Source organism: Gallus gallus, chromosome 4 (assembly GCF_016699485.2).
Source record: "Gallus gallus isolate bGalGal1 chromosome 4, bGalGal1.mat.broiler.GRCg7b, whole genome shotgun sequence".
Classification (NCBI taxonomy): domain Eukaryota; kingdom Metazoa; phylum Chordata; class Aves; order Galliformes; family Phasianidae; genus Gallus; species Gallus gallus.
The window spans coordinates 32,961,079-32,985,276 of record NC_052535.1 but is presented as its reverse complement, the minus strand read 5'-3'; the positions used below and the strand labels follow the sequence as shown (position 1 = coordinate 32,985,276).

Below are 24,198 nucleotides of genomic sequence, written 5' to 3'. Positions count from 1 at the left end.
CAGAGACCTTTTTCTGAAATCAATGCTCTCTGGGCAACGCATGCTACATTGGTATCAGCCAGAGAAAGCCACAAGCTTTTCAGAGCTGTATCATGAATGAACCACAAAGGGCAGAAGAAAGCCAGTGGGAGACTACAAAAGAACGTTTCAGTTCTGAGAGCGTGCTCAGTGCTCCTCACTGCTCAGGGACTAAGTGAAAAAGAAATCCTGTTTACTGTAGCCAACATCTCACTGATACCACTAAATAGCTAAAAGCACCAAGTGGTTACTGAAGAAGCTCAAATGGCTCACAAAAAAGTAACTTACGTCTTTGGTAAACCTCAACTATTTGAATTGAGGTTTTCTGTGCAGAGTGCCACATTACACTTCATTGTTTATTCTCCTTGGAAAAGATGTTGCCGAATCTGCTTATCTATTTTCTGAGACAGGGAGGAAGAGACAAAGTTTTTTCAAGATTTAAAACGGTTTCATAAGAATCTTATTGGATTTTCCAATGAAAATGCATTGCCTTATTCAAAACACTCCTTCAAAATTTGACAAGAAATGAGGCTACATTCTATTCTGCAGCACACCACACCTCACACAAAGCAGGCAAGCCAAGGCTCTACCAGTACCATTAACACTACCATGCTCCATGAGCTCTCTCAGTGCACCTTCATGCAGTCGTCTGTGAGAATGAGCCCAGAGCTGGTTCTTCTGCTTCCTCACAAGAGCAAATCAAGCAAAATATAGCACGTTATGGTATTTGAAAGAGTGGCCATGTATACAGCTTTGGATCAATTAACCCGCAAGCAGACGTGTTTTTACAGTCCCATCATATTTTCCTGATTTTACACTCTGGCATGCTTCTCCTTCATACTATTCCTGACAGTAAGCAAAATTTCTGAATATCTGAGGCACCAAGAGAAGTGTTCAAAAAGGCTAACTTGAGTTCCATGAGGCCAGTTTGCATTTTACTCAACGTCATACATTAGCCTGCCTTGAACGAGCCTCTGTAGAACTCACTTTGTTTTGCGATTAACTGAGGAATAACTTGGGAGAAATCAGTCACATTAAGCAAAAACCAGCCTTGGCAAAGACCCTTTTAACTCTGTAAACCCATTCCACATATCACATTATACATAGTACATTCAGTGTTGAAAGCAAGGCTTGTCCAATTTGTGCAGTTATTATTGAAGATCTGTTTTCTAAAACACCAAACCCAGGATATTAAGCTTCCTTCAGACTACCTGCTGCTGTCTCTCCTTACACTAATGTCTTGTGAGACAGATTTATGGAAAGTAGGAAAATCCTTTCTAATAACTCCAAATCGGTGCTTAGGCAAACAACAAAAGAACAAATGTTCCCAGAGAACAAAACATCACTGTACGTATCAAGAACGTCCACTACAAACAAAACCCGAGGCAGCTTACAGAAAACTTGTATTTTATCGTAAACATCGATTTCAGAGTATTTTGCCCTAGCTAGCTAGCCCTCACGTGGAATTTGTGACCATCTTCGAAAGAATAAGAAACAACTTCGACACGTCCACAAGTGTGACATTTAATCTGAAATACCTCACATCTCTGATAATTTGAGTATAAGGAAAAATACCACAACAGAAGGAGATGAAGAAAATCAAGACACAGCAGTTTGCTTAAAAAATAAAAGAAAATAAAATCCTTTGCTAAGTAACTAAATTTCAAGGTATGCTTTTGATAAAGATAATTCAGCACTATTAAAATCCATCACTGCCACAATAGCTAAAATTAAAACCCACCAGCAGCATACCTTGGATCTCTTCCACCGAAATTGCTTGGGAATGGCAAAGAGCAGATATATCTCTGCTCTTGTAGATTTAAAAATGAAAAATGATAAAAATCTATGTCCATTACATTACTCAGACAAGAATTCTACCATTTCTATTTTCATTATCTACAGCTGTACTGATGAAAACTTGCTGGAATTTTAAAAAATACACATACAAAGCATATATCTTGAGATGATACCATTTAGAAACCTCATCCACATGTTTTTCCCTTACAACAACCAGTTGTTACAGATATTTTTTTACAGATGGACTACCCAAGAATCTTCACAGCCAGGCAGATATTTGATCAGAGATAAGTGAAAACAGAAGGCCTCTTTTAGCATTCTATTACCCTTCCCTAATTATGTAATAATTTTTAGCAAATCTTTTCTTGCCTCTTTTGATGACTGATTAGATGGTGAGACAGAACACTGTAAAGAGATCCAGCTTTTACAAGTCACAGTGCCAAGTGATAGCAGAGAGCCAGAAATTACTGTCATTGCGAGTTCAGTTTAATATATTACACTCACTGTGTTAGACCAATTGCACTGATTCTTTATTACTGGCTATTCTCCCTTGAGATCTGCACAATATACTTCCTAATTTACAGCTTTGTGCCCTCCTATGAGAATATGGCTATCATGATTCCTCCTCTCCCTTCACATTTTCCTTCCTATGAGCATTTAATGTTGCCTATGAAGAGACCATGAATGTTCTCATTAGAACTTATCCTCTAGATCCATGAGCAGTTTAAACCTGAATAAACCTATCTCCCTCATATACATGTATAAAAAAAGACACAAACCATTTCCACCCTCTTCTACTTTCTACTCATTTTCTACTTGCCCCCTGCTTTAACAGGCAGAAGTGATCATCCTTCACTGCACAGCAAATTGGCTCAGGGAATTGATTCAGGACAAAACTATCAAGGAAATGCAGGTGACTTTTATCCTCAATCCATCAGTTTCCCATATGAATGTCAGTCCTGGCAGAAGGGAGGTGGGGGACAGGTGGGATCAGGGACAGGCAGTTTGCACGTAAGGAGGAACCAGGAAACCAGAACTGCTCCGACTTCTTTCAGCTTACGTTTATAAACAGTTTCAGTTTGTATCAGGTTAAAATCTAACTCAAGCACAGCGTTTGATGGACAAAGTGAAGGGTGCCTTTAACATTTGTCCACTTGTCCAGTGGGCAAGATGAAGTTCCGTAGCTACTGATGGGCTTCTCCAAAGCATAACGCTAACAAAAGTTTTCCGACAACACTGGATTTACACCTTTTTTATTGCAGCTGTCCAAACGCCTTTCGGTAAGGTGAGAGATGGGATTATTTCTAAATGAAAACTGACGTTCTTTCAGCATATTTATAAAGATGCTACTTCTAATCAGTTCAGTATAATTCACAGGTCATTTCCCCCCAGCTGAGCTGTGTAATCATCGAGCAAGTATTACTGAATTAACACAGCAGCCTATCACGTTAGAGGTTTTCCTTTAGATGGGTTTGTGCACAATAACTGGGGTCCATCTGACAAAGCTTATTTGACAGGACCGTGCCAGAGCTTCCACAAAGCGCTTCTGTATGCCTGGCCAACAGCAATGTTCCACGCTAAAAAGCTGGTACAATTTTCCATTATTCAGATTAAAACAAGCCTTCCAAATACAGAAATAATTATATCGTAGTTAGCAATTAAATGCCATGTAGTGTGATGGTAAGTGCCAAGAAATTAAAAATTTGCTTTAATCATATAAATTGACAAAGTTTTAGCACCGTCTTCAATAAAATGAAATTACACAAATTACATAAACACTTGAGATGATCAGGACAGATATCTTCACCACCGAAATTCTCTGAATGTGACATTATGAGCTTACAGGGAAAAGATATACATAGCCAATCTCACGTAGCAAAGGGAGCACACTACTCTATATATACCACAGTGGGGCTGCTAATTATCTAGCACGTGGTTTTGATGACAAAACACCGATCTATTAGAGCTCCCAAAAAGGAACACACTGATCAAATTTCTGCAAAAGTACCACAACTACCTAAAAGAATAAGGTAAATTAGCATTTTCTACTACCAAATATACAGAGAGTAAAACAAGGCAACAAGGCCTCTTACAAAACCATTAACATTTCTTAGACTTCAGTGGCTTTATTCTGGATTCGTGCAGGGATTTCAACTAGAGTTTAACTGAAGAGTAAATGAGCTTGATTTGCTTGGACCACTGGGAGGTTCGGCCCAAGACAGAGCTCCAAAAAGTTAGCTTTAAAAACAAAGTGAGAAACAGCCGGTGACATAAATCACAGAAATTTAATGGCATGGCTCTGTTCCTGAGCAGAATTACACCTTCTCACAGATATTCTTCCTTAAGTACGAAAACCTGGGGAGGAACGTACAGAATTGCATAATTTCAAGTTGTAACTGACATGCTGTCAAAAAGCACCAGTCTTAAATTATGAGCCAATTCTACCAGAGGGTCTTACTTTTCTTAAATTCCAGACATCAGAAAGAATAAAAGATGGTTTGGGCAAAAATCGAAATCATGGGCTGTTACTATAAAATGAAAACTATCAAATTAACCTCGCCTTTATCTCTGCACTTTTTCAGGCAAAGTATTTTATTCTTTTTGGCTGAACCCGACAGAAAAAGGCAATTTGTGACCTTCCGTAACGAACACTCGCACAAACCCCACAAGGTCACTGAATCACTTGTTTCCATTTCTCAAGAGTCAGATGACAGCAGCAAGGGAGGTAACTCCCCTGTAAGAGGTACAATAAATACCAGGCAAAGGATAAAGCAGGGCTATTCACTGCAGCCAGCTAATGCATATTCCTACTTCCACAACACAAATCTAGGCTGCCTACCCACCCACTCAACAAAGTGCAGCTTCTAGGATATGAACATATTTGTCAACTGGTCATTATGTGGGTGGGTGGGATAATCCACACAAGGTGGCAACAGACAAGTACAGAATAGGTATGAATTTAGGCTACAAAATTGTGCTATATTTAGGACACATCTCTGAGAAATGAAATTAGGGAGCCATAAACTCAGATGATGTTTGCTTGTTTTTTAAGCACACTGCAGTTAATCTCCTACCTAAATAATCTTAGGAGAGTTCACTGTGAAAAATAGGCTATTTTAAGCTAGGTACCTAGTCAAATAAATCTGTAACTTCCTTAACCAGAAAATAAAGAACAAAACAAAACATGAACTAGCTAATCACTTTTTTTCAAGCTGAATTAAACCATAAAATTACACTAGGTTGTTCTGAAAGTAATGCTTCCTTTTTTATTATGTTGGCCCACAATGTCAGAGGTGTATGGTGGTGGTGACGTTGGTCTCCCCACCCCCGACTTACTCATAGAAATGCATCACTATCCTCAATACTCTCATACTGTTTCTATCACATAGTGAGCCACGTACATAGCAACTATGTATGAGGACAATCTGTAGCACTTAAAAAGTTGCAGACAATAAGCAGATCTTACTACTTTACTCCATAAATGTTACAGACATCTCATGAACATGAGTACACAAATCTCAAAGCCTTGAACTGCATACTGAAATTCTCAAAAGCCATGATAACAACATTTTCAACAAAAATATTGTTTAACTGTCCATTGCTTCAGGCTGGGAAAGAGAAGGCCATTTCCAAAAACACTAAGGACAAGAAGGTGATTAGAAGCAGTCAGTACCAATTTACGAAGGGGAAATCACACCTTCTATAGCGAGACAATCAGCTTGATGGATAAATGCAGAGCAGTTGAAGTCTGTCTTGAAAGGCTTTTGACACCATCTCTTACACAATATCCTCACAGACGAAATGGTGGGTAGATAGACAGATGCAAAGTCCAGCTGAAGGCTGGCGATGAGTGGTCTAGACTGGGGCCAGTGCATTTTAGTATCATCATTAGTGACTTCAATGATGAGATGAAGTGTATCCTTCTGTAAGTTTGTAGGCGTTACAAAAGTGGGCAGAGAAGTTGACAGATGGCTGTGTTGCCATCAAGAAGAACCCTGATAGCCTGAAGAAGCAGGCAAATAGGAATCTTGTGAAGTTCAATAATACAAATGCAGATCCCTGCACCTGGGGAGGAATAATTCCAAGACAAGTGTACACTGGAAACCGACTGGCTGAAAAGCAGCTTTTCAGGAAAGAATGTGCAAGTCCTTGTGGACAAAAAACTGGCTATGAGTAAGCAATGCATTTTTGCAGCAAAGGTGAATGACAGCCCTCTGGGCTGCATCAGGAGGAGCATTCCCAGCAGGTTGGCTGGGGGGAATCCTTCCCCTTTACCCAGTACTGGTAATATGTATATAGTGTGCTGGTATAGCCAGGACAAGAAATGCACAGACAAGCTGGAGCAAGTCCTGCTAAAGGCAACGAAGCTGATTACGGTATGGGAGCATCTACCATATGAGGGGAGCCTGAGACCTCAGATTATTCAGCTGGGAGAACAGAAGGCTCAGCAGGATATTAGCACCATGAGCAAATAAAAGATGGGAAGGAGCAAAGATGACTGAGCAGCACTTTTCTCAGTGATGCACACTGAAAGAACAAAAAGCCATATGACAATAAATGAAATCCAGGAAATTCCAATTTGACATAAAAAAAAAAGAACACAACCAGAGGCAAGCAAACAGAAAGCACGCTGCTCTGAGCAACCTGTTCTAGCTGATCCTGTTTGAGCAAGAAGGTTAGACAGGATGACCTCCAGAGGTGCCTGCCAGTCTCCCCGCCACGCTGCGGTTCTGTAGAGAGAAGATGAAGGAAGAGTCTGGCCAGTACAACAGAGGAGTCTCTGCTTCAATCCAAAAGAGAGTAACCGTCCTCATACCAGACATTTTCCTCTTATCTGACTACATCAGTTACAAAGGCAAACCGATGTTGCTGTTGCTCCAAGAGGAATTAAAAGATAATGAGGCTATTTGCTACACAATTTATCAAATGCTGCTTGTATGCCTGCTTGGTTTATTTTATTTTATATACTTGAATCACCTAAATTAGATTTGCGAATCAGACAGGAAGTCACATTAGTGTGATTTGTTTATACTGCTGATGTTTTAAGCAGAAATCAAATTTTACCACAATGAGAACACAAAACATTGAAGATGCCTTTCATAGATGCATACATTTTTAACTGGGAGATGTCTTTTCAAAAAGAACAAGCTCAAGTGCATCTCACTGCACAGACATGTTGTACTCAAAAAATGTACTTCTTCAAGGAAAATTAGAATACATAGAGAACAAGTTTATGAAGTACGCCAGAGCCAAAAGCTCATGTCCTTTCTGAATTCTGCATTAAGTTAGAACCACAGGCTCTAACACGGACTGGGTGTGGGATGTTAGGGCTTGCGTGCCATATGAAGTTTGGACTCCCTCCCTCCCTTTCTTCCATGTCTATCACTGAGAGTTAACAGTCAGAAGCAGCTGTTTCATACCAATTAAATTCTACTAATAAGATTTACATGAATAGGAAGAAGTACCAATAATTCTCCGTCTTCTTACCCCCTCTTTAACCTTCCACAGATCTGTCTTCCAAATAAGGTTTTTATGCCACGTTCCTATATTCATTGTATTTGAACTCACAAGCCAGAATGAGTAAGAGCATCTCCAGGATACCATATTCTAGGATACCGAACACATTTTATCAAGTTCAAAATAATAAAATCAAATCAAGATGCATTTTTATTCTTGTTTTTAATGAAAGTATTTCTGTTTTAAAAAACACCACCATGTGCCTGGCCTCTCATTTTGGCCCATGAGATTTTTTTCATATCTTTTACAAAAAGGGCAAAACAAAAATGTTAATTGTAACACTACAGTCCCCAAATGGATGACACTTCCTTACTCCTCAACTCAGCATGGACTTTTCAAACGGCAACTACAAATGACTGAATTATACGCAAGAGCTATTACAGCATCTGTCTTAGTCCAGAGACATCTGTCCCAAAAGTAAAGATGTAGAATATTTATTTTCTGTTAAATTAAAGTAAGACTGAAGAGGTCAAAGGTGTCTCTCTTTACTCGTTTCCTTTTGCTATGGGTTTTTGGTCACACAGACGTAAGAGCCTTGTATCAAATCCACTAGATGGTGCAATCCATCTTCTTCATTGAAAGTGTTTGGCATTTAAACACATAAAATAGTTAATTTTTTATAAGAAGGTGGTCAAACTTTATGCTAATCAAGAAAAGGTTCATTACTGAAAGAAAAAAAGAACCAACAGAACGTACTGGCTTAGGAAAGACCTAGGCTTGAAGCTTACATGTGTTAGCAGCCAACACCTCCACTTTCAAGGGAAGGATGATTTCACCCAATTTCAGAATACATAAATGAAGTTCAACAAAATTTCCATTACATGAAAAAAAACAACCCTAATCTGAACAGCCTATTTTAAAGGCCTTAAGTAGCATCAGAAGGAGAATACTGAAACTAACAGGGAGTCAGCACTGACCAATAAGGATAGCATTCAGCTGCAGTATTCAAAAACGCTAAAATTTGTCTTCAGTGCTTTCGAGGCAAACACAACACTCACTAAATCCAGAATCCCATGGCTGCATTCTGACATCTCACTTGCAATCCATAACCTTGACCTAAAAATGGCTACCTTTTCACTTCTGACTGTACTCTGCAGAGCCAGTACAGGATAATGTCAAGATGCAAAAGAAAAAAAAATTACTGTCAGGTAGGGTGTTGAACTATCTCAATGACAAACTACAAACTTGATATGGATTGCAGCCAGATTTTATGTCAGTCCTTTTCAAGCTCCCAAATGGTTGAAGTCTGCTGAATTATCAACAGTTCTACTACTGCTTATTACTTACTGCCAAGACAAGTCCTACACTAGAAGGCAGGGTATAGTGTTCCACTGGCCTCTGATAAATTGAACAAGTGTACTGCTTTCTGCTTGGCAGGCTTAAGAAAAAATAGTAGACCTTTAAAAACCAAGTCCTCTTGTCTTAGCAACTTCTGGTGATAGCCAAAAAAGTCTTGATTTTTATTCTCAGCAACTCCTGCTTTCTCTCCTCAAACAAGATACTTTTTTCAGGAAAAAGACAACTGCTAATGACATTCTCCGGTTTCCTACCTAACACACACACACACACACACACACACACAATAATTCACCAATATGAGTGGAATGTTTTGTGAAGGATAATCCTTAAAACTCAGAAGAGTTTTTTTTTTAATTCTAAGTAATCTAAACTGCACTCTAATACATTAGAAAACTAACATCAAACCCATTTCTTCTCAACATTATGAAAATACTTTTACCAACTGCAAGAAGGAAGCACAAAAAACACTATCATCTTAGACAAAATTAATGTAATATTTCTTGATTGAACATTTTCTTTTTGGAAAAATGTTCAGTTAGGAAAAAATCTACCTGGAAATATGTCTGTCATCATGAAGTTCTGTCCAAAAGTTCATCAATTTTGATGGCATGTCAACTTAGCACAATGAAAATATTTTTTTTCATTTCTTTAGAGAATCTTAAATGTTTTCAGAAATATCCACCTCTTGCCTAATAACTGGTATAATGTAAATACACAGTATGGAAAGAAAGCATTCACTCATTTATATAGAGCTCACTACTGATAATATATTCAATAGTATCTTAAACGGGCATTTTCCACAATGATTTTGCCTGTTATTAATTCAAGTTGTGCTTGCATTCACCACTGACCTTATGGAGCGCAGGAGCCATTACTGGCACTAAAAATCCATTGTAGATGTAATTCACCAGCTGGTTACGTATCAAGGGATGTGCCACCTAAGGGGAAGAGAGATGGAAGAGAAAGACAGAGAACAATACCAGTGAGACTGCAAACAAGACCAGATACTACTTCTGTCCAATAACAAAACATTTTCCCATTTAAAAAAGCACATGCTCATTTATCCATCACACAAACATTTTCTGTGATGCGGATTCTTAAAGATGTTTTGTTACTCCAAGAAAATACACCAACAGTGTTTATTTACAGTAAGTCTGCCAAAGTTAGAGAAGAGGGCTTTTCAATCTCCCTGCAGGTTGACAAAGATGAACGGACAAATAGCAAAAACTGCATGCCCATGCATCAAGGGAAGACTTGAGATTCTAAATTTAATGCTTGCAACCTTGTCAGGGTCACTTGAAGGTGGATTTGCCAACTTGTCCTTTTACAACAAGAAAAAACTGAACAGCTGTTTATCTGTGTTTCAATAATAAATAAACAGAAATACTCTTTAGCTATTAGGGTAAGAATACACTATTAATGTATTTTTTTTCCAAACTACTGTTGGAAAAAAATTAAAAAACAAACAAAAAAACCACCACCAACAACAACCCCAAATGAAAACAAAACCTACATTGCACATTCAACAGGTTGGTTATAGGCTTTAAAAACCTGTATATTACATTTAAATGACAGTTGCTATTGTTCACCTGTTCAATGTTTTAATAGTCAATCAGCTGCTTAGTGTACATAGGTCGTTCTGAAAGTAATGCCTCCTATTTATTTCCATGGAAACTACAACAAAAAGCACAGTAACACTATTTGATAGAACAAATTCTCAGCTACCTAACACTCCTTTTCAGCACAGTCGTCACTAGCTATATGTTTTCATCAGTGATGAACAAGAGCCTGCATGCCACATGCGTATAAATCTGCAGCAGCAGAGGTGACCCACTGTTTCACTGCTGCTGTAACAATCTTGTTGCCAAGAAAATGTTGCCCAAACAGACCATTTTCCATTGGCCTGAGGAGATGGAAGTCAGAAGGTGTCAAATCCAGAATATATGGAGGGTGTTGTAGGACAGTCCAGACAAGACTGGCAATGTGCTACATGGTCTTGAAATTGGTATGGGGCCTGGTGCTGTCATGTCGCAAGAGAAAGGCTGTCTACTTCTCTGGCCCGACCCTGGAAGTTCAAGCCTTCAGCTCAGTGAGTGACACAATTCAGCGGTCAGAGCTGATGGTTTGTCCCAGTTCAAGGAAATCCAGAAGGATCACCACATTCCTATCCAGAAAGACACTACCCATCATTTTATCCACTGAGGGCCATGTCTTGAACTTTTTCTTTGATGGGGAAATCACACATCACCAGTCTGTGGACTGACATTTTGACTCCAGCTCACAGTGGTGACACCATATCCCACCATCAGTAATGATGCAATCCAGAAGATCATAACCTTCAGTCTCATACTGGTTCAACAGGTCATAGAATCACAGAATCACAGAATTGCTCGGGTTGGAGGAGACATTAAAGACCATGGTGTTCCTGCATGAGTATTCATGAGATCCATCTGGCACAAACTTAGTTCAGGTGTATACACAGTTCCTTGGTTGTAACCCATCAATTCACGTGCATGAACTGATTGAGACGCTCTTCATTTTGTGGTGTAACAGTTGTGTATGGCCATCTGGAATGCAGCTTGCCTTTCAGGTCACTGTTGCCACTCCTAAAACACACCACCCACCATGGCAACAAAATACAAAGGAATCTTAGCAGGAAGGCTCAATCTCAACTACCATACAACCAACATCCACCTCTGACAAGATGGGCCAACATATAAAACAGGAGGCATTGCTTTCACAGCAGCAATTATATTTTGCAAGCATCTCACTAAAATGTATATTTTACTTTGAAAATATAGTCACATTTACTTCTATCCTACTCAGCCATTTCTTCAAGTAACACAAATATCCACCGTTAGTATAGAACTTACAACATCTTTCAGTAAAATATTGAATGAGGGCTCTATAAGGCTCTATATCCTTAAAAGCAATACAAAGTCAGGAATTAAAGCCAGAAAAAGAGGAAAAAAAACTAGTCAAGAAATAATCATTAGGAACAGAGAGTGGATTCTATACAGGCCAATGTACAATGAAATTGTATTCCTAGCAAGATAGCTAAATTCTGCTTAGGAAAGTGTTTTGCTTTGTTCTTTTTAATGTAGTATGCACTGCAAGGTGAAACAGGCTATTTTCTTTCGTGAGAGTTTATATATAAAGAGAGTGTTTTTTTAATGCTTAAATATATAAAGACTATTTTCCCCCATATTTAAAAACATTCAATTTACTTTCCACGTCAACAGTGACATTAAAATGCAATAACACTTCGGGTGATTTTTGTTTGTTTATTTGTTTTTGAAAATACAGAAGATATTCCCAATTGTGCGATGAAATAGCAAGAGTCTGAACAACTATGCTGAACTCATTAACATCTGTCATCTGAAAACCAAAAACATATTAATTTATCCTTATAACTGGGACAAACAGCACAATGCCTTCAATTCATAAGTAACTTATGTTGATATAACTATTAAATGAAAATAAACTCCTTAATTCAAAAAAATCTGCAGAGTTTATAAAACCACTATTTCAACTTTGCTCCATTACCTGTATCACAGCATTGCAAAATTCAAGAGAATTCATGAATTGCACAAGGGCCGGTGACAAGAGCCAGTCATCTTTCAACAGGCAGTGCCACTCTTCTCCTTTTTCTTCCAACTTTGTAGGCAAAGATGAATAGAGGCCACTTAGCCCTGTTGCCAGCACCTGTATTTCAAAAACAGAAGAGAAATAAGTTAACTTCCCAAATGTTCATCTGTTTCAATAGCGTTGCCACACAACAAATCATTTCTCTTGGTAGTTTTAGTAACGTGAGAGAGTTTTATGATTAACTCGGTTTCTTCTTGAAAGAGTTATGTGGCAGAAAAACATGAGTATTTTAAAGAGTCTTCTATATAATATAACTCTTCCAGGAGCTGGTATCAGGGAGAAAGAGATGGGAAAGAGCAGGTTGTCTTACATTCTTTATCAGAAGTGACAATTTCATTTTAAATTGTTGTAAAATCATTTTACATTTCCCTTCAACCCCCTCCAGAAGATGCACTGTAAGCAATCACTGTCATATTCTATAGTCAATCACATGGGGGTGATTTGCATGTTACCACTTATGTATGCCCACATGAAGTTTTTTCAGTAGGAAATAAGAGAAAACAGAAATGGTGGGGGAAGTATCCCCATCAACAAAAGTGAAGCTCAGCCTCACTCTGGCCACAGATACACGTTGACTTTTATTCATAGACACTGGTATTCAGTTGAGTCCATGTCACAGAAGAGAAAATTCTCACTACATCTAATTCCTCAACCACCTTCCTTATTTACTTGAAACAGAAAAGGGAAGAAATAAACAAAAACCTGAAATAAGTAACTACACAGACATTGTTTCCAGTGCTATTAAGCTTATAGCTGATTCATATAGATTAGTTATAAGTTTTAGTTAAAATTCAAAAAGCAAATTTCCAAAAAAAAGCTTTTTACATGGTACTAAATATATTTTGAGTATTGACAGTTTCAGAACAAGTTTTCAATTATTACTGTTATTTGAAGCTAGAAGCTTTTGAAGTATTATTTACATTTTTTACCCTTCTGACATAATTTTCTACAACTTCAGGACACTTTCTGGATGATTCTTATTTTAACGGTATCAAGACACAGTCTTGATGGAAAGACTGTGAAAAAAAGATGGAAATCTTTTTAGTTGTCATTCAATAGACTCTTGCAGGAATTTTTCCTCTTTCAGGAAACGGCTACTTGATGTCTACATGGCTATACAGTTAATACAGCCCAGAGGAAACACAAACGTTTCATCTATTAGAAAACAAACTCTTGACAAAGTACAGCTCAACAACCAAGGGGATTTAGGTCCTGATGACATGCAAGTGTAACCAAGTACATTTGCTAACCCACTTAGCTGGACAAAGACAGTCTTGAAACTTATCCATTCCTAAAATCACGTAACTTTGAAGAAGGATTTCTGCTGGGATAATTAAGCCAAATATCATGGAAAAAAAGTACTGTGGGAAACTAGTTTTTCCACACACAGATAAATATAAAATATGTGTTCTACATATATGTGTTTGTATATATGCATATATATACACATATTTTATATATATATAAAATAACAATAAAAAGTTGCAGGAAATATGCTAAGAAACCAAAAATCTAAAGCCAATGAGCACAAGCTTTACTTGTATAATATATGCTTCTGAACCAAAAAGCTTTTTTCTTTGGTTTTGGTAGAAGAACTCAAAACTGGTAGACATGAGGATCTCAGCAGACCTATAAAAATATATGTACCCCCCTCCATACTTGTACTCACAAACCCATACTTCAGAAAATTGTAGGAAGGAAGAAATACCGAATAGAGAACTTGAGTTTCATTTGTGTTGCAATCAGTTAGTTAATGCACACTTGGTTTTCCACTGTCTATTTAGAACTTAATTGCTATTCATAAACACACTCGCACAGAAAGCAAACTGATTTTCAGAACAGCGTTCTATCTGCATTTCTCCTTGACATGGAAGTTTAGCTCTGAAGCACAATACTGACTTTGGGCAAACTACACTACTTGCAACTAAAGCAGCAAGCTCGCAATCACTCCACATCTTCAGGCGAGGAATTCTTTAGTTTGTCTGACCTACTGAAGTAACAAGTGACAGATTACTTTTGTTATGAAGTAGCAAATGGCTCTATGTGAAATTACATTTCTAAAGCACTGAGGAACATGGCCAATGGAAGCCATTTCCTCGATTTACATTAGAGAAAAAGCATTTGAAAATTTTTGTAGAAGAATATGGTATAAATAAAACAACTGTTTGAAATTACTAGCAGAATTCTTCACATTCTATAAGAAGGCATACTAAATAATACACACATACAGGCTACATGGAGTTTTAATAGAAGACGACAATCATCAATGAAAATCATCATAAAAGGAAATAAATGAATGAGTTCACATCCCAGGAGAGCAAGAAAGGTTTTGGTTTTTTTTTTCTTTTTCTTTAAACAGCATCCTTTCCAATTTCTAGATGTTAGATTTTTTTAGAATTGTTACAGCAGTCCTACAGGCTGTCATACTTTTACAAGCTTCTCCAAAGTCCTCTTTTTCACCACTGAGTCACAAGTCTCTCTGTTTTACAAACAGTCTCCTCAACTAAGGTGTTTGTCTTGGTTCATGGAAGACAATGCATGACTGACTGTGACTCGTCTCAGGCACATTACGTAAACAAAATGCTGTGTTGTTAATATACCATCAATTGCTGCCTAGACATCTTACTTACACATTTATATAAATTTATTGCCTTTAATATTTCTTTTTCCTCCTATACCTGTAGTCCTCTATCTGTGTAGCTTGAACTTCTCAAGTTCATTGCAGTCACACTTCTTTCTGCTTTAATAGCGGCTTTTCTAAGTTGTGGCGTATTTACAAAGACAAAGTTTTATGGAGAAGCTCTGAGATGCTATCCTGCTCAAAATTCTATGTAAACACTGTTTTCCTACCATAATAACAATCAAATAACACCTTAAATCAAAGATTTAGGAAAGCTGTAGGTCAAAACCATCATAAAATGATTTGACCAAAGATACAGAAAAACCTCTGAAAACTTTGCCTAACGCTTTGTCTACACATTCCATGTTAAAAACATTTTTTAGTGAAGCATCCTCACTGCAGCCTGTTCTCTTTCTTCTTCATAGCTCACTCACCTACAGTTTTGAATACTGTAGACGATCTAGTTTTCAAAAGCTGCTAACCAAAGTGAGCTCAAAAACAGTTTCAAGAAAGCCTTCAGGTTCACTTTGACACAGATTTGGACATATGAAGCAGCAGACTTATTGCCAGACTACATCCCAGGGCATGTTTACACTACGCAGTAAGGAGAGGTATAGAAAATCCAATGTATTAGCAACCAATTAGCCAAGGAACATGAGGCAGCATCAGTACAGTGATACTCAAATTCAATCCACATCGGCAAAGGACCGTGCTACCTATTTTGCGGTGCAGATGTGGGCTCAGCTACTCTGATTTCAGTGATAATACAGCAATGCCACTGCTGTCTTTCACCAGAACAAACCAGTCCTTGAGCTCATCACACTTAAAAAAGATTTTGTGCCAGCAAGCTAATTCGATGGCACCGCATTAAAATTTTATTACAGACTCAGACCAGCCTCATTATAGTTCAGACAAGTCCGATTTTAGCACATTTTGACAAGAGGCCATCTTAATTAGAATGATTGTCAATCATGGCTCCCTGCTGTTTGAAGGTTAATATAGCTGGCTTTTATCTTCAGTGTATAAAGGATTTTTCTTTTTTAATTAATTGGAAGATGTAATTATGAAAGTTATAGCATGGATTCAATAATAGTATCTGTCTCAGGGACAATCTAACTACCGAGTTCATATTTTTAGCAGTATCCATTAAATAGGGTCAAATGGAGTCTCTCAGCACAAGATGCTTGATACAATATTTACAACTGACAAAGGAAGCCATATACAAGTCTCATTTTGGAACTTACAGGCTTCCTCCAGACTGCAAGCCTGGTTCTGCACAACTCTCAAAGGACATAGTAGTCTGAGAGTAAATAGGGACCTATGGCTGGAATAACTACTGTGCAAATGTTGAGGTGGACGGGCAGGCCAAAACTGATGCAGGAGAGCATCTTCCAAAACCAAGAATGATTCTTGGTTTTGAACCCATCCATTGCAGATCTCAAAGCAATTTTTGTGAACAGGTATGAAGAAGCAGGTGCAGTAGTGCAACACTGTTTATTAGAATATTTATTTGTTTAATCACTAAGATATTCATGCAGTATGACTGATTTGCCAGATCTAATAATGCAACATCACTACCAAGTTTCGTAACAGACTACATAACATGATGGTGTTATGGCCAAGATGGCCACTTGGAACCTCAAGATCTGTGACAAAGACCATTTACAGGACTCTTCAACTGATGTTACAGTATAGTATACATAATTGATGCAAACATGTTTTACCACCAGAATCAGTAACCTGAGAAAACATGGCTCTCTTCTCCTACTCCCTTCACTCCCAAAATATTACAGGGTCCTCAGGACAAGCCAGATCAGTTTCCCTCCCTGAAGAGTTCTGCTCTACTCTAATCAGTTTTCCAATTATACTCACTGTTTGACTGCAAAAAAACAAACAAACAACAACCACCAAAAACAAAAAACACCACAAACTCTTGTATGGGCCCAAAAGAAAGGAACTGTACTGGTATTGAAACAAGCAGCAAGACTACCTGGCTTAAACAGTATTACGTTTGTAAAACAGCTGTTAGCAGAAATAAAAGAAGTAGTACATTACAACACATCTTTATCAAAAAAGACAGAACAGGACAAGAAGAATAAAGATGCTTAGTTTAACACTGAAGACCACACAAGAACAACTTACTGGGCAAAAATAGGTGTTTTCTGCTATGTGGTTTGCAACAACGTTGTTTTCTGCCGACAGGGACATAATGAAGAGCAGTGCATCACGAGCCTGTTGGCCTACTGTTCCTTCTCGATGAATGAAGGGAATCAGGAGGGAAAATATGAGGAAATTGGCAGCTCCTTGGTCCTCACTGGTATGGAAAAACAGTTCTAGAATGGAAGGATCTTTGGCTATTATAGAACAGAGCTGATTCAGGAGGACAACTAGCTCTGTTTCCACTGTTGGAGTAGATGTTCCTGAGCAGGAGCTCAGCAACATCATCAAAGGCTTCAAGATCGGCTTGTGATGTAGCAAAGGCTGATGAGACTGGGTTACTAGCATTTCATACATTTTGAGTTGCTCAATTTTTGTCTCATCGGTGAACTCTCGCCGCAGGCTCCAAAGAAAAAGCTTCTCCATTATGTTTTCTGAGACCACAAACTCCAGAATGGGCCCCATGGAAGCATCCTTTGCTTGCTCCTCAATGAGTAAGAAAAGCATGTGTTCCACATAATTCTGAACAGTGCTGGCTTCGTCAGGTGAAATTGCACCATACTTGGCCTGAGTATTTTTCAAAGGATCATGCTTCTCTAAAATTTTTAGAACCTAAAATTAAACAAAGGCGGATCAATCATTTGAGCACACATTTAAAAATACTCACCTACCTATATACATAAGGGGAAAAAAAACCATCAAAATTCATAACACAGGACTTAAAACAAAATGATATATATTGTACTTCTAGTTTCTGTCAGTCAAGCTCTCAAGTCATAAATGTTTTGGATATTCAAGACGGAAATTTAGTCGTTTTTTTTTTCACTTTTATAAGGACCTAGATTTGTCACTTGTCTTGCTGCTGAAAACTTGGACTTCTCTTAAGCATTAAAAAACTAGGTTCTCTTAAGACTTCAGAAATTGAGTTTTAATATTTGCAATAAGCTTCTCTGTCAGAGAAGGCTGAAGTCAAAGGGCTTGCCCTTCATGCTGAGTAACTGAGCTCAAGAGCACCAATGCCCCAGGGTGGTTCACGGTGGTAAAAAAGCCCACATAACACAGTTAATCTCTCCTTGCCACATCTTCAGTGACATCAAATGGCCACCATTGCCCCAAAACTCTCGCAACATTCAATACACATTTCAAGATTGAGTAATAATTATCATCCCAGCACTCAAACCCCTGCATTAAATTCTGTTCTGCATGCAATCAGTTAAGCTCACTATCTGTGAAAAAGGCACTGCATTTAGTCCTTTTGTGGAGGATAACTTCCACAAAACCACAATGGAACAACAGCTCCTCCCCCAACATGAGCATGTTACTGCAGTTAAGTGGCAAAAGATAGCTCTTGAACAAAACCTCTTTAACACTGGAAATATCTCAGAAACACTACTGCTCCTTTCTGCAGCAATCAGTTTAATATCATATTCTGCATGAAAGATGTACGTTCCTCGGAAACTCGGGATAACCTCAGAAATAAGAACGGAGCAAATTCCCATTAATACAATCTACTTCAAATCAATAAAACTCAGTAGCAATACCTGTGCCCAGTGTGTTGTAAACACTATCATACAAGTTTCCGGGTCAACACCCTGCAGGCTCAGACCCTGCCGATTTTTTCTGATACCAGTTCCAGAGGACATTATCAAGCTTCCAAAGGTCAACACATTAAGCCATGCTGAATTTCCTTTGAAAATCCTGTTGTTAGTAAGAGATGTCCAAGCATCATGAAGAGATCAATATCTTGTTTTCAGCTTCAGTATCCACAGGACTCTGTTTAAAAAAACAACATAAAACAAAACACATCTATATACATCAAATTTTCTGTGTATATATACACATACACACACACAAAGAATCTACTTCAAGATATCACTAAAACCTTCTTTCGCTTCAATTCAGTTGGAGGATGGAGATTTTTAAGCATGTTATATGTGACCACCGTCTTAGACTTTTCCTCATACAACAGTTTTTAATCCTCAAGCAGGTCTTTTGAACAAAGGTGCTATTCAAATATAAGTCAAGCTCATGCAGTAAGCATTGTAGGCATACACTACATTTTTACATTTTGATTATGTTCCTGTCTTGTAAACACAACTCTGTTCAGAGTGCCTTAATAACTAACGTTGAATAGACTACTTCAGTAAAAAAAGCACAAGTTAGTTCTAGATTTTTAAAAACAGTATCAGAAGAATAGATACAATTGCAAATATTTAAATGCTTCTGTCAGAAAGCATACCATAGAGAGTTGGAAATAAGTGTTGAATATCATATGCAGATAGAAGCATGTACTTCTATCTACACCAAAGGACAATAATCCCCCCCCCCAAAAAAAAGGACATAAAAGAAAAAAACCTCCATGTATTCAAAATCAAATAAATTGAGACGTCATTTTTAAAGGAATATGAGAATAAGACCAAACATTGGCACTTTCTTTTCATTCATTATTTAATATCCCAGCTATATGAGTATCAAAGCAGTTTCAAATCTGCAAGAGGAAGTTAAAATGAAAGACTGATATCTTCCAGATATTTGAGAGGCTTAAGAGAACATATTACTCCTTTAAGAGCCGATTTCTGTGTTACAGAGTTTCCACTTTTTTTTGTCCCTCACTCAGCTTTAAACTCATATTCTTTTTTTATTTGCAAACCAACTAGGCTATTAATTTAATTTGATGTCAGAGCAAAAAAAAACCCAAAAAACAAACAAACAAACAAAAAATGCCAGAGTTTAGCAAGACAGTAAGTGCACAACACGGTCCTATGGCTCATGTATATTACAGAGGAATTTCATAAGAGCGCATTTTGAAATGTTCTGCTTTTCTCACTCTCCATTAGGATCCCAAAAGACCTGGATATTCTTTGGCTTTGTTTAATACATTAGGAGATTTCTGTAACATAAGATGTCACACTCTGTAAAGCAATTCTTTGCTCATATAGTAGATATTCCTATGCACATATGCTAAAAGATATTTATCTTTACCCTGCAGCAGACATCTCTGCTCTTTGCAGGAATGCTCTGCAGAGCATATGTTCTTGAAACAGCAAAACATACAGACTGCCACAAAAACAACAGCAAATTTTGCAGTGTATAAAATAGCAAAAAAAAGTCCAGACTACAATGTTAATACTTCTGAGAGACAACAAAAGTTTCTAATGAAATGCCACCTTGTTCCTCTGTACGTTCACATGTTCAAGATTCAATTGCATACCAGGATCTTCCTTCTAACCCCCAGCCCTTGCACGTAAGATGCATACTATGTATAACCTTAACACTCCCATGCAATACAACTAACATGATAGAGTTTATCCCTTTTGAAGAAAAAAACATTCCTTGCATGGAGAGCAGAGCATAAAACTGGGGATCATTTATCCCTTTGAGTGACATTGCTTGCAAAACAACGCTCCCCTCCACTGCCTACTGTGTGCTCAACACACACACCTTTTGGTGACATTTCCTAGGAGCAGCAGAAAAGCCTGCTCTGAGTAGTTTGCCCAATATCTAATAACCCAAAGGAATGTTTAATTGACCCATTCTTTACATCACCTGTCCACTGCATACCAGTTTCCCCTTCATCAGCCCTCTCCTCTAAACACAAATCTTCCCATTTCCAAAGCAGCTGAGCAGACTCCTGCAGGCAGAAGTGCCCTTTGCTGTACAACCCCAATTCACCCCTCGAGCAGATCTGTCCTGTGCATGAAATGAAGCAAGCAGCTTTGGAAAAACTAATGTGATCATGTAATTAAAGATGGTATCATAAGGTGCAGCAAGAGAACTTAATTAACAATGCAGAGGCAAGCTCATTTCTGGAATTTACTAGTTTTCAGTTGCTTGACTTTCCAAACTTAGAGGTTGTTTCAAGGTAGAGTCTGCATGTTGTTTAAGAGTTTATTTAAATAAAAGAAACTGATATTACGCATCTAGGTATTACATGGCAGATAGTCATCAAAATGATATCGAAAGTCAAATCACAAACTTCTGGTCAACTATTTAAGCTAGCAAAGAGCAATTAGGGAGGTGATGGCTTTCTTCAATAATGCTGATAAAAAAAATCAGACTGGTGACATAAGACTCTTGAGATGCATGCAAAGCTCTGGAACTTAACGTAAAAAGCAGATACAGCCCCCCCATGAAACAAGCCTCCATGACAAGCAGGCATACTCCCTGCTTTCCTACATGAAGTCCCCCGAGTTTACTTTTTATATCAGATATTTAAGAGCTCTGCCATTTCCAAATCCTGATTTGGGCACACTCATATAACACACTGGGAGTTCTCAGATTCATGCCAGCACTTTGATTCAAATCGCATCTTCTACAGACTTCAAAGATAGTAGATCAATACCACATTGGCTTTTGTCACAGCTCCGCCTGTTTCCATGAGCAGGGGGCAGAGTAGACCCCTGGAAAGAGGAGGAGGTGCGAAAAGGGAAAAGGTAGGGAAACGGCCCTGGACAAAGGAAAAATTGTTGCTAACTAGGAATTGTATACCACCAACCTCTGGAAACTTTTACAGAGAGTCCCTTGAGCTACTGTTGCATGTATTCTGCCCAATCTACTTGCAATGCTTTGTTACTGCCTGCACAAATGCTATCCCATTGCTTTACAGAGATCTTTGGTATAGGAGTGACAAATAGTGTAAATCAGCAAATCCAGCTCCAGCATTCATGCACTCCAAAAAGCCCTGCACGTAACAGTAGACTACACATACATACATCACATTAAAGTTATTTACATATCTAATAACAAAGAATCTTGAAATGGTCATTCATCTCTTGGTGACAAACAGAAACCTCTCAGACAGCAAAATTCAATCAAAATGTGTGTTCTGAATATCCACCCTGTTGCACAAATTCATCATAAACAAACTGACTTAAGGTTGGAAAAAAGAACTTAACTACCCAGTTTATGTTATTAGCTGCAAACAAAACAACTTGCCTGTAGCAAACATTATGTTCACTTGCACCTAGCCCAGCCATCAGATCAGAAATTTAGAAAGCACAGACTTTCCCTTCTCAGTGGCAAAGAGTATGGCCTTTTAATCATCTCTATTTTAAAAGTAACTAGACAGCAAGAAGCAAGACTGCAACATACAAGAACTTCCCTAAAATCAAATCAATTCCCTTAAGGAAGCAAATATTTCCAATCTGGAAACAATCTTGGTATATCATGACTTCTTAGCAATACAAAACACTAATAGATTGTGTAAGCTTTGAAGACTTGAGAGTTTGAAATACTGTTTCAAAAAGTATACACAACTTTATCAACTTCTGTGGCAACAGAGTAAATCCTGAAAGCAGGGTGCATGCTTGAAAAAGGAAACTGATTTGGAAGAGATACTGTATTTTAAGATACATATCTACCTACAGTTCTTATGCTTTTGTTATAGCAGTACTATGAATGACATATTCACTGTACACAGATTTCTTTTTTTTTTTTTTACTAGATTAGCAGGTTTTCCTGATTATTTTGCAAGGCCAAATGTGCCACAGTAATGGCAACATTGAATTATTCCCTCCAAACAAAAACTAACTCTGATTAAGTAGGACAAACAGCCTAATAATACTGCATAAAAATTAGGAAAAAAAATGAAATAATTTATAAAATGCCAAACATAGAAGAAGAGGTTGGCATGAACTCAGGCATCTCTGAAACAAAAGTAATGGTTTATTTCAATCACTTTTATCAGTTCAGTGTTGAACTGATTAGTTTTAGATTAATGATGAGACTGAAAACCAGCCATTGGACTGGCAGTAGATATCCGCTTTCAGTTTTCCTTCAGAAGTCTGTAAATCTTCAGCCCTTTTCCCACAGCTAATTACAGGGCTCAACTCCCCAAACAACAAAAGTACTTACTTTATTGCAAAGTACACTGGAAGAACAGCCCAGCAGAGAATCCTTTTTCAAGTTATAGAATCATAAAATCATAGAATGGCCTGGGTTGAAAAGGACCACAAAGATCACCTAGTTTCAACCCCCCTGCTATGTGCAGCGTCACCAACCAGCAGACCAGGCTGCCGAGAGCCACATCCAGCCTGGCCTTGAATGCCTCCAGGGATGGGGAATCCACAACTTCCTGTTCCAGTGCATCACCACCCTCTGTGTGAGAAACCTCCTCCTAATATCTAACCTACACCTCCCCATCTCAGTTTAAAACCATTCCCCCTTGTCCTATCACTATCCACCCTTGTAAGCAGACATTCCCCCTCCTTTTTACGCACTCCCTTCAAGTACTGGAAAACCACAGTGAGGTCTCCCCAGACCCTTCTCTTCTTCAAGCTAAACAATCCTGGTTTCGTCAACCTTTCTCCATAGGAGAGGTGCTCCAGCCCTCTGATCATCTTAGTGGCCCTCCTCTGGACCCGTTCCAAGAGCTCTGCATCTTTCTTGTCCTGGGGGCCCCAGGCCTGGATGCAGTACTCCAGATGGGGCCTCACAAGAGCTGAGCAGAGGGGGACAATCACTTCCCTCTCCCCGCTGGCCACCCCTTTTATTAATGCAGTCCAGAACACAGTTGGCCTTCTGGGCTGCAAGCACACACTGCTGGCTCATATCCACCTTCTTGTCCACCAGGACTCCCAAGTCCTTCTCCACAGGGCTGTTCTCAAGAGGTTCTTCCCCCAGTATGTATAAATACTTGGGATTGTCCTGGCCCAAGTGCAACACCTTGCACTTGGCTCTGTTGAACCTCATTAGGTTCACATGGGCCCACTTCTCCAGTCTGTCCAGGTCCCTCTGGATAGCTTCCCTTCCCTCCAATGTATCGACTACACCACTCAGCTTGGTGTCATTTGCAAACTTGCTGAGGGTGCACTCGATGCCATCGTCTGTCTCATTGATAAAGACGTTGAAGAGCACCAGTCCCAACGCCAACCCTTGGGGGACATCACTTGAGACCAGCGTCCACCCAGATAGAAGCATCAATCACAACCCTTTGGCTGCATCCAGCTAACCAGTTCTTAATTGAACAGTCCATCCTTCAAATCCATACCTCTCCAACTTAGAGAGAAGGATGTGGTGAGGGACCATGTCAAAGGCTTTGCAGAAGTTCAGGTAGATGACATCCGTCACCCTTCCCCTGTCCACCGACGCCGTCACTCCATCATAGAAAGCCACCAGATTGGTCAGGCATGATGGTGAAGCCA

General features: G+C 38.6%; 1 protein-coding gene across 7 annotated transcripts in view; it reads right to left on the bottom strand.

Moving 5' to 3' along the window:
- FHIP1A (FHF complex subunit HOOK interacting protein 1A) overlaps window positions 1-24,198 on the bottom strand; it is a 92,772-nt gene that overhangs the window by 19,780 nt on the left and 48,794 nt on the right. For all 7 annotated transcript variants that reach the window (XM_046941252.1, XM_040699176.2, XM_040699175.2 and 4 more), the window contains 4 exons: window positions 18,598-18,829; window positions 17,042-17,668; window positions 12,178-12,336; window positions 9,483-9,569 (listed from right to left, as the gene is read on the bottom strand). In XM_046941252.1, coding sequence (XP_046797208.1) covers window positions 9,483-9,569; window positions 12,178-12,336; window positions 17,042-17,668; window positions 18,598-18,699 — 975 coding nt within the window. In that variant the 5' untranslated portion in view covers window positions 18,700-18,829. The remainder of the gene's footprint in view (window positions 1-9,482; window positions 9,570-12,177; window positions 12,337-17,041; window positions 17,669-18,597; window positions 18,830-24,198) is intronic.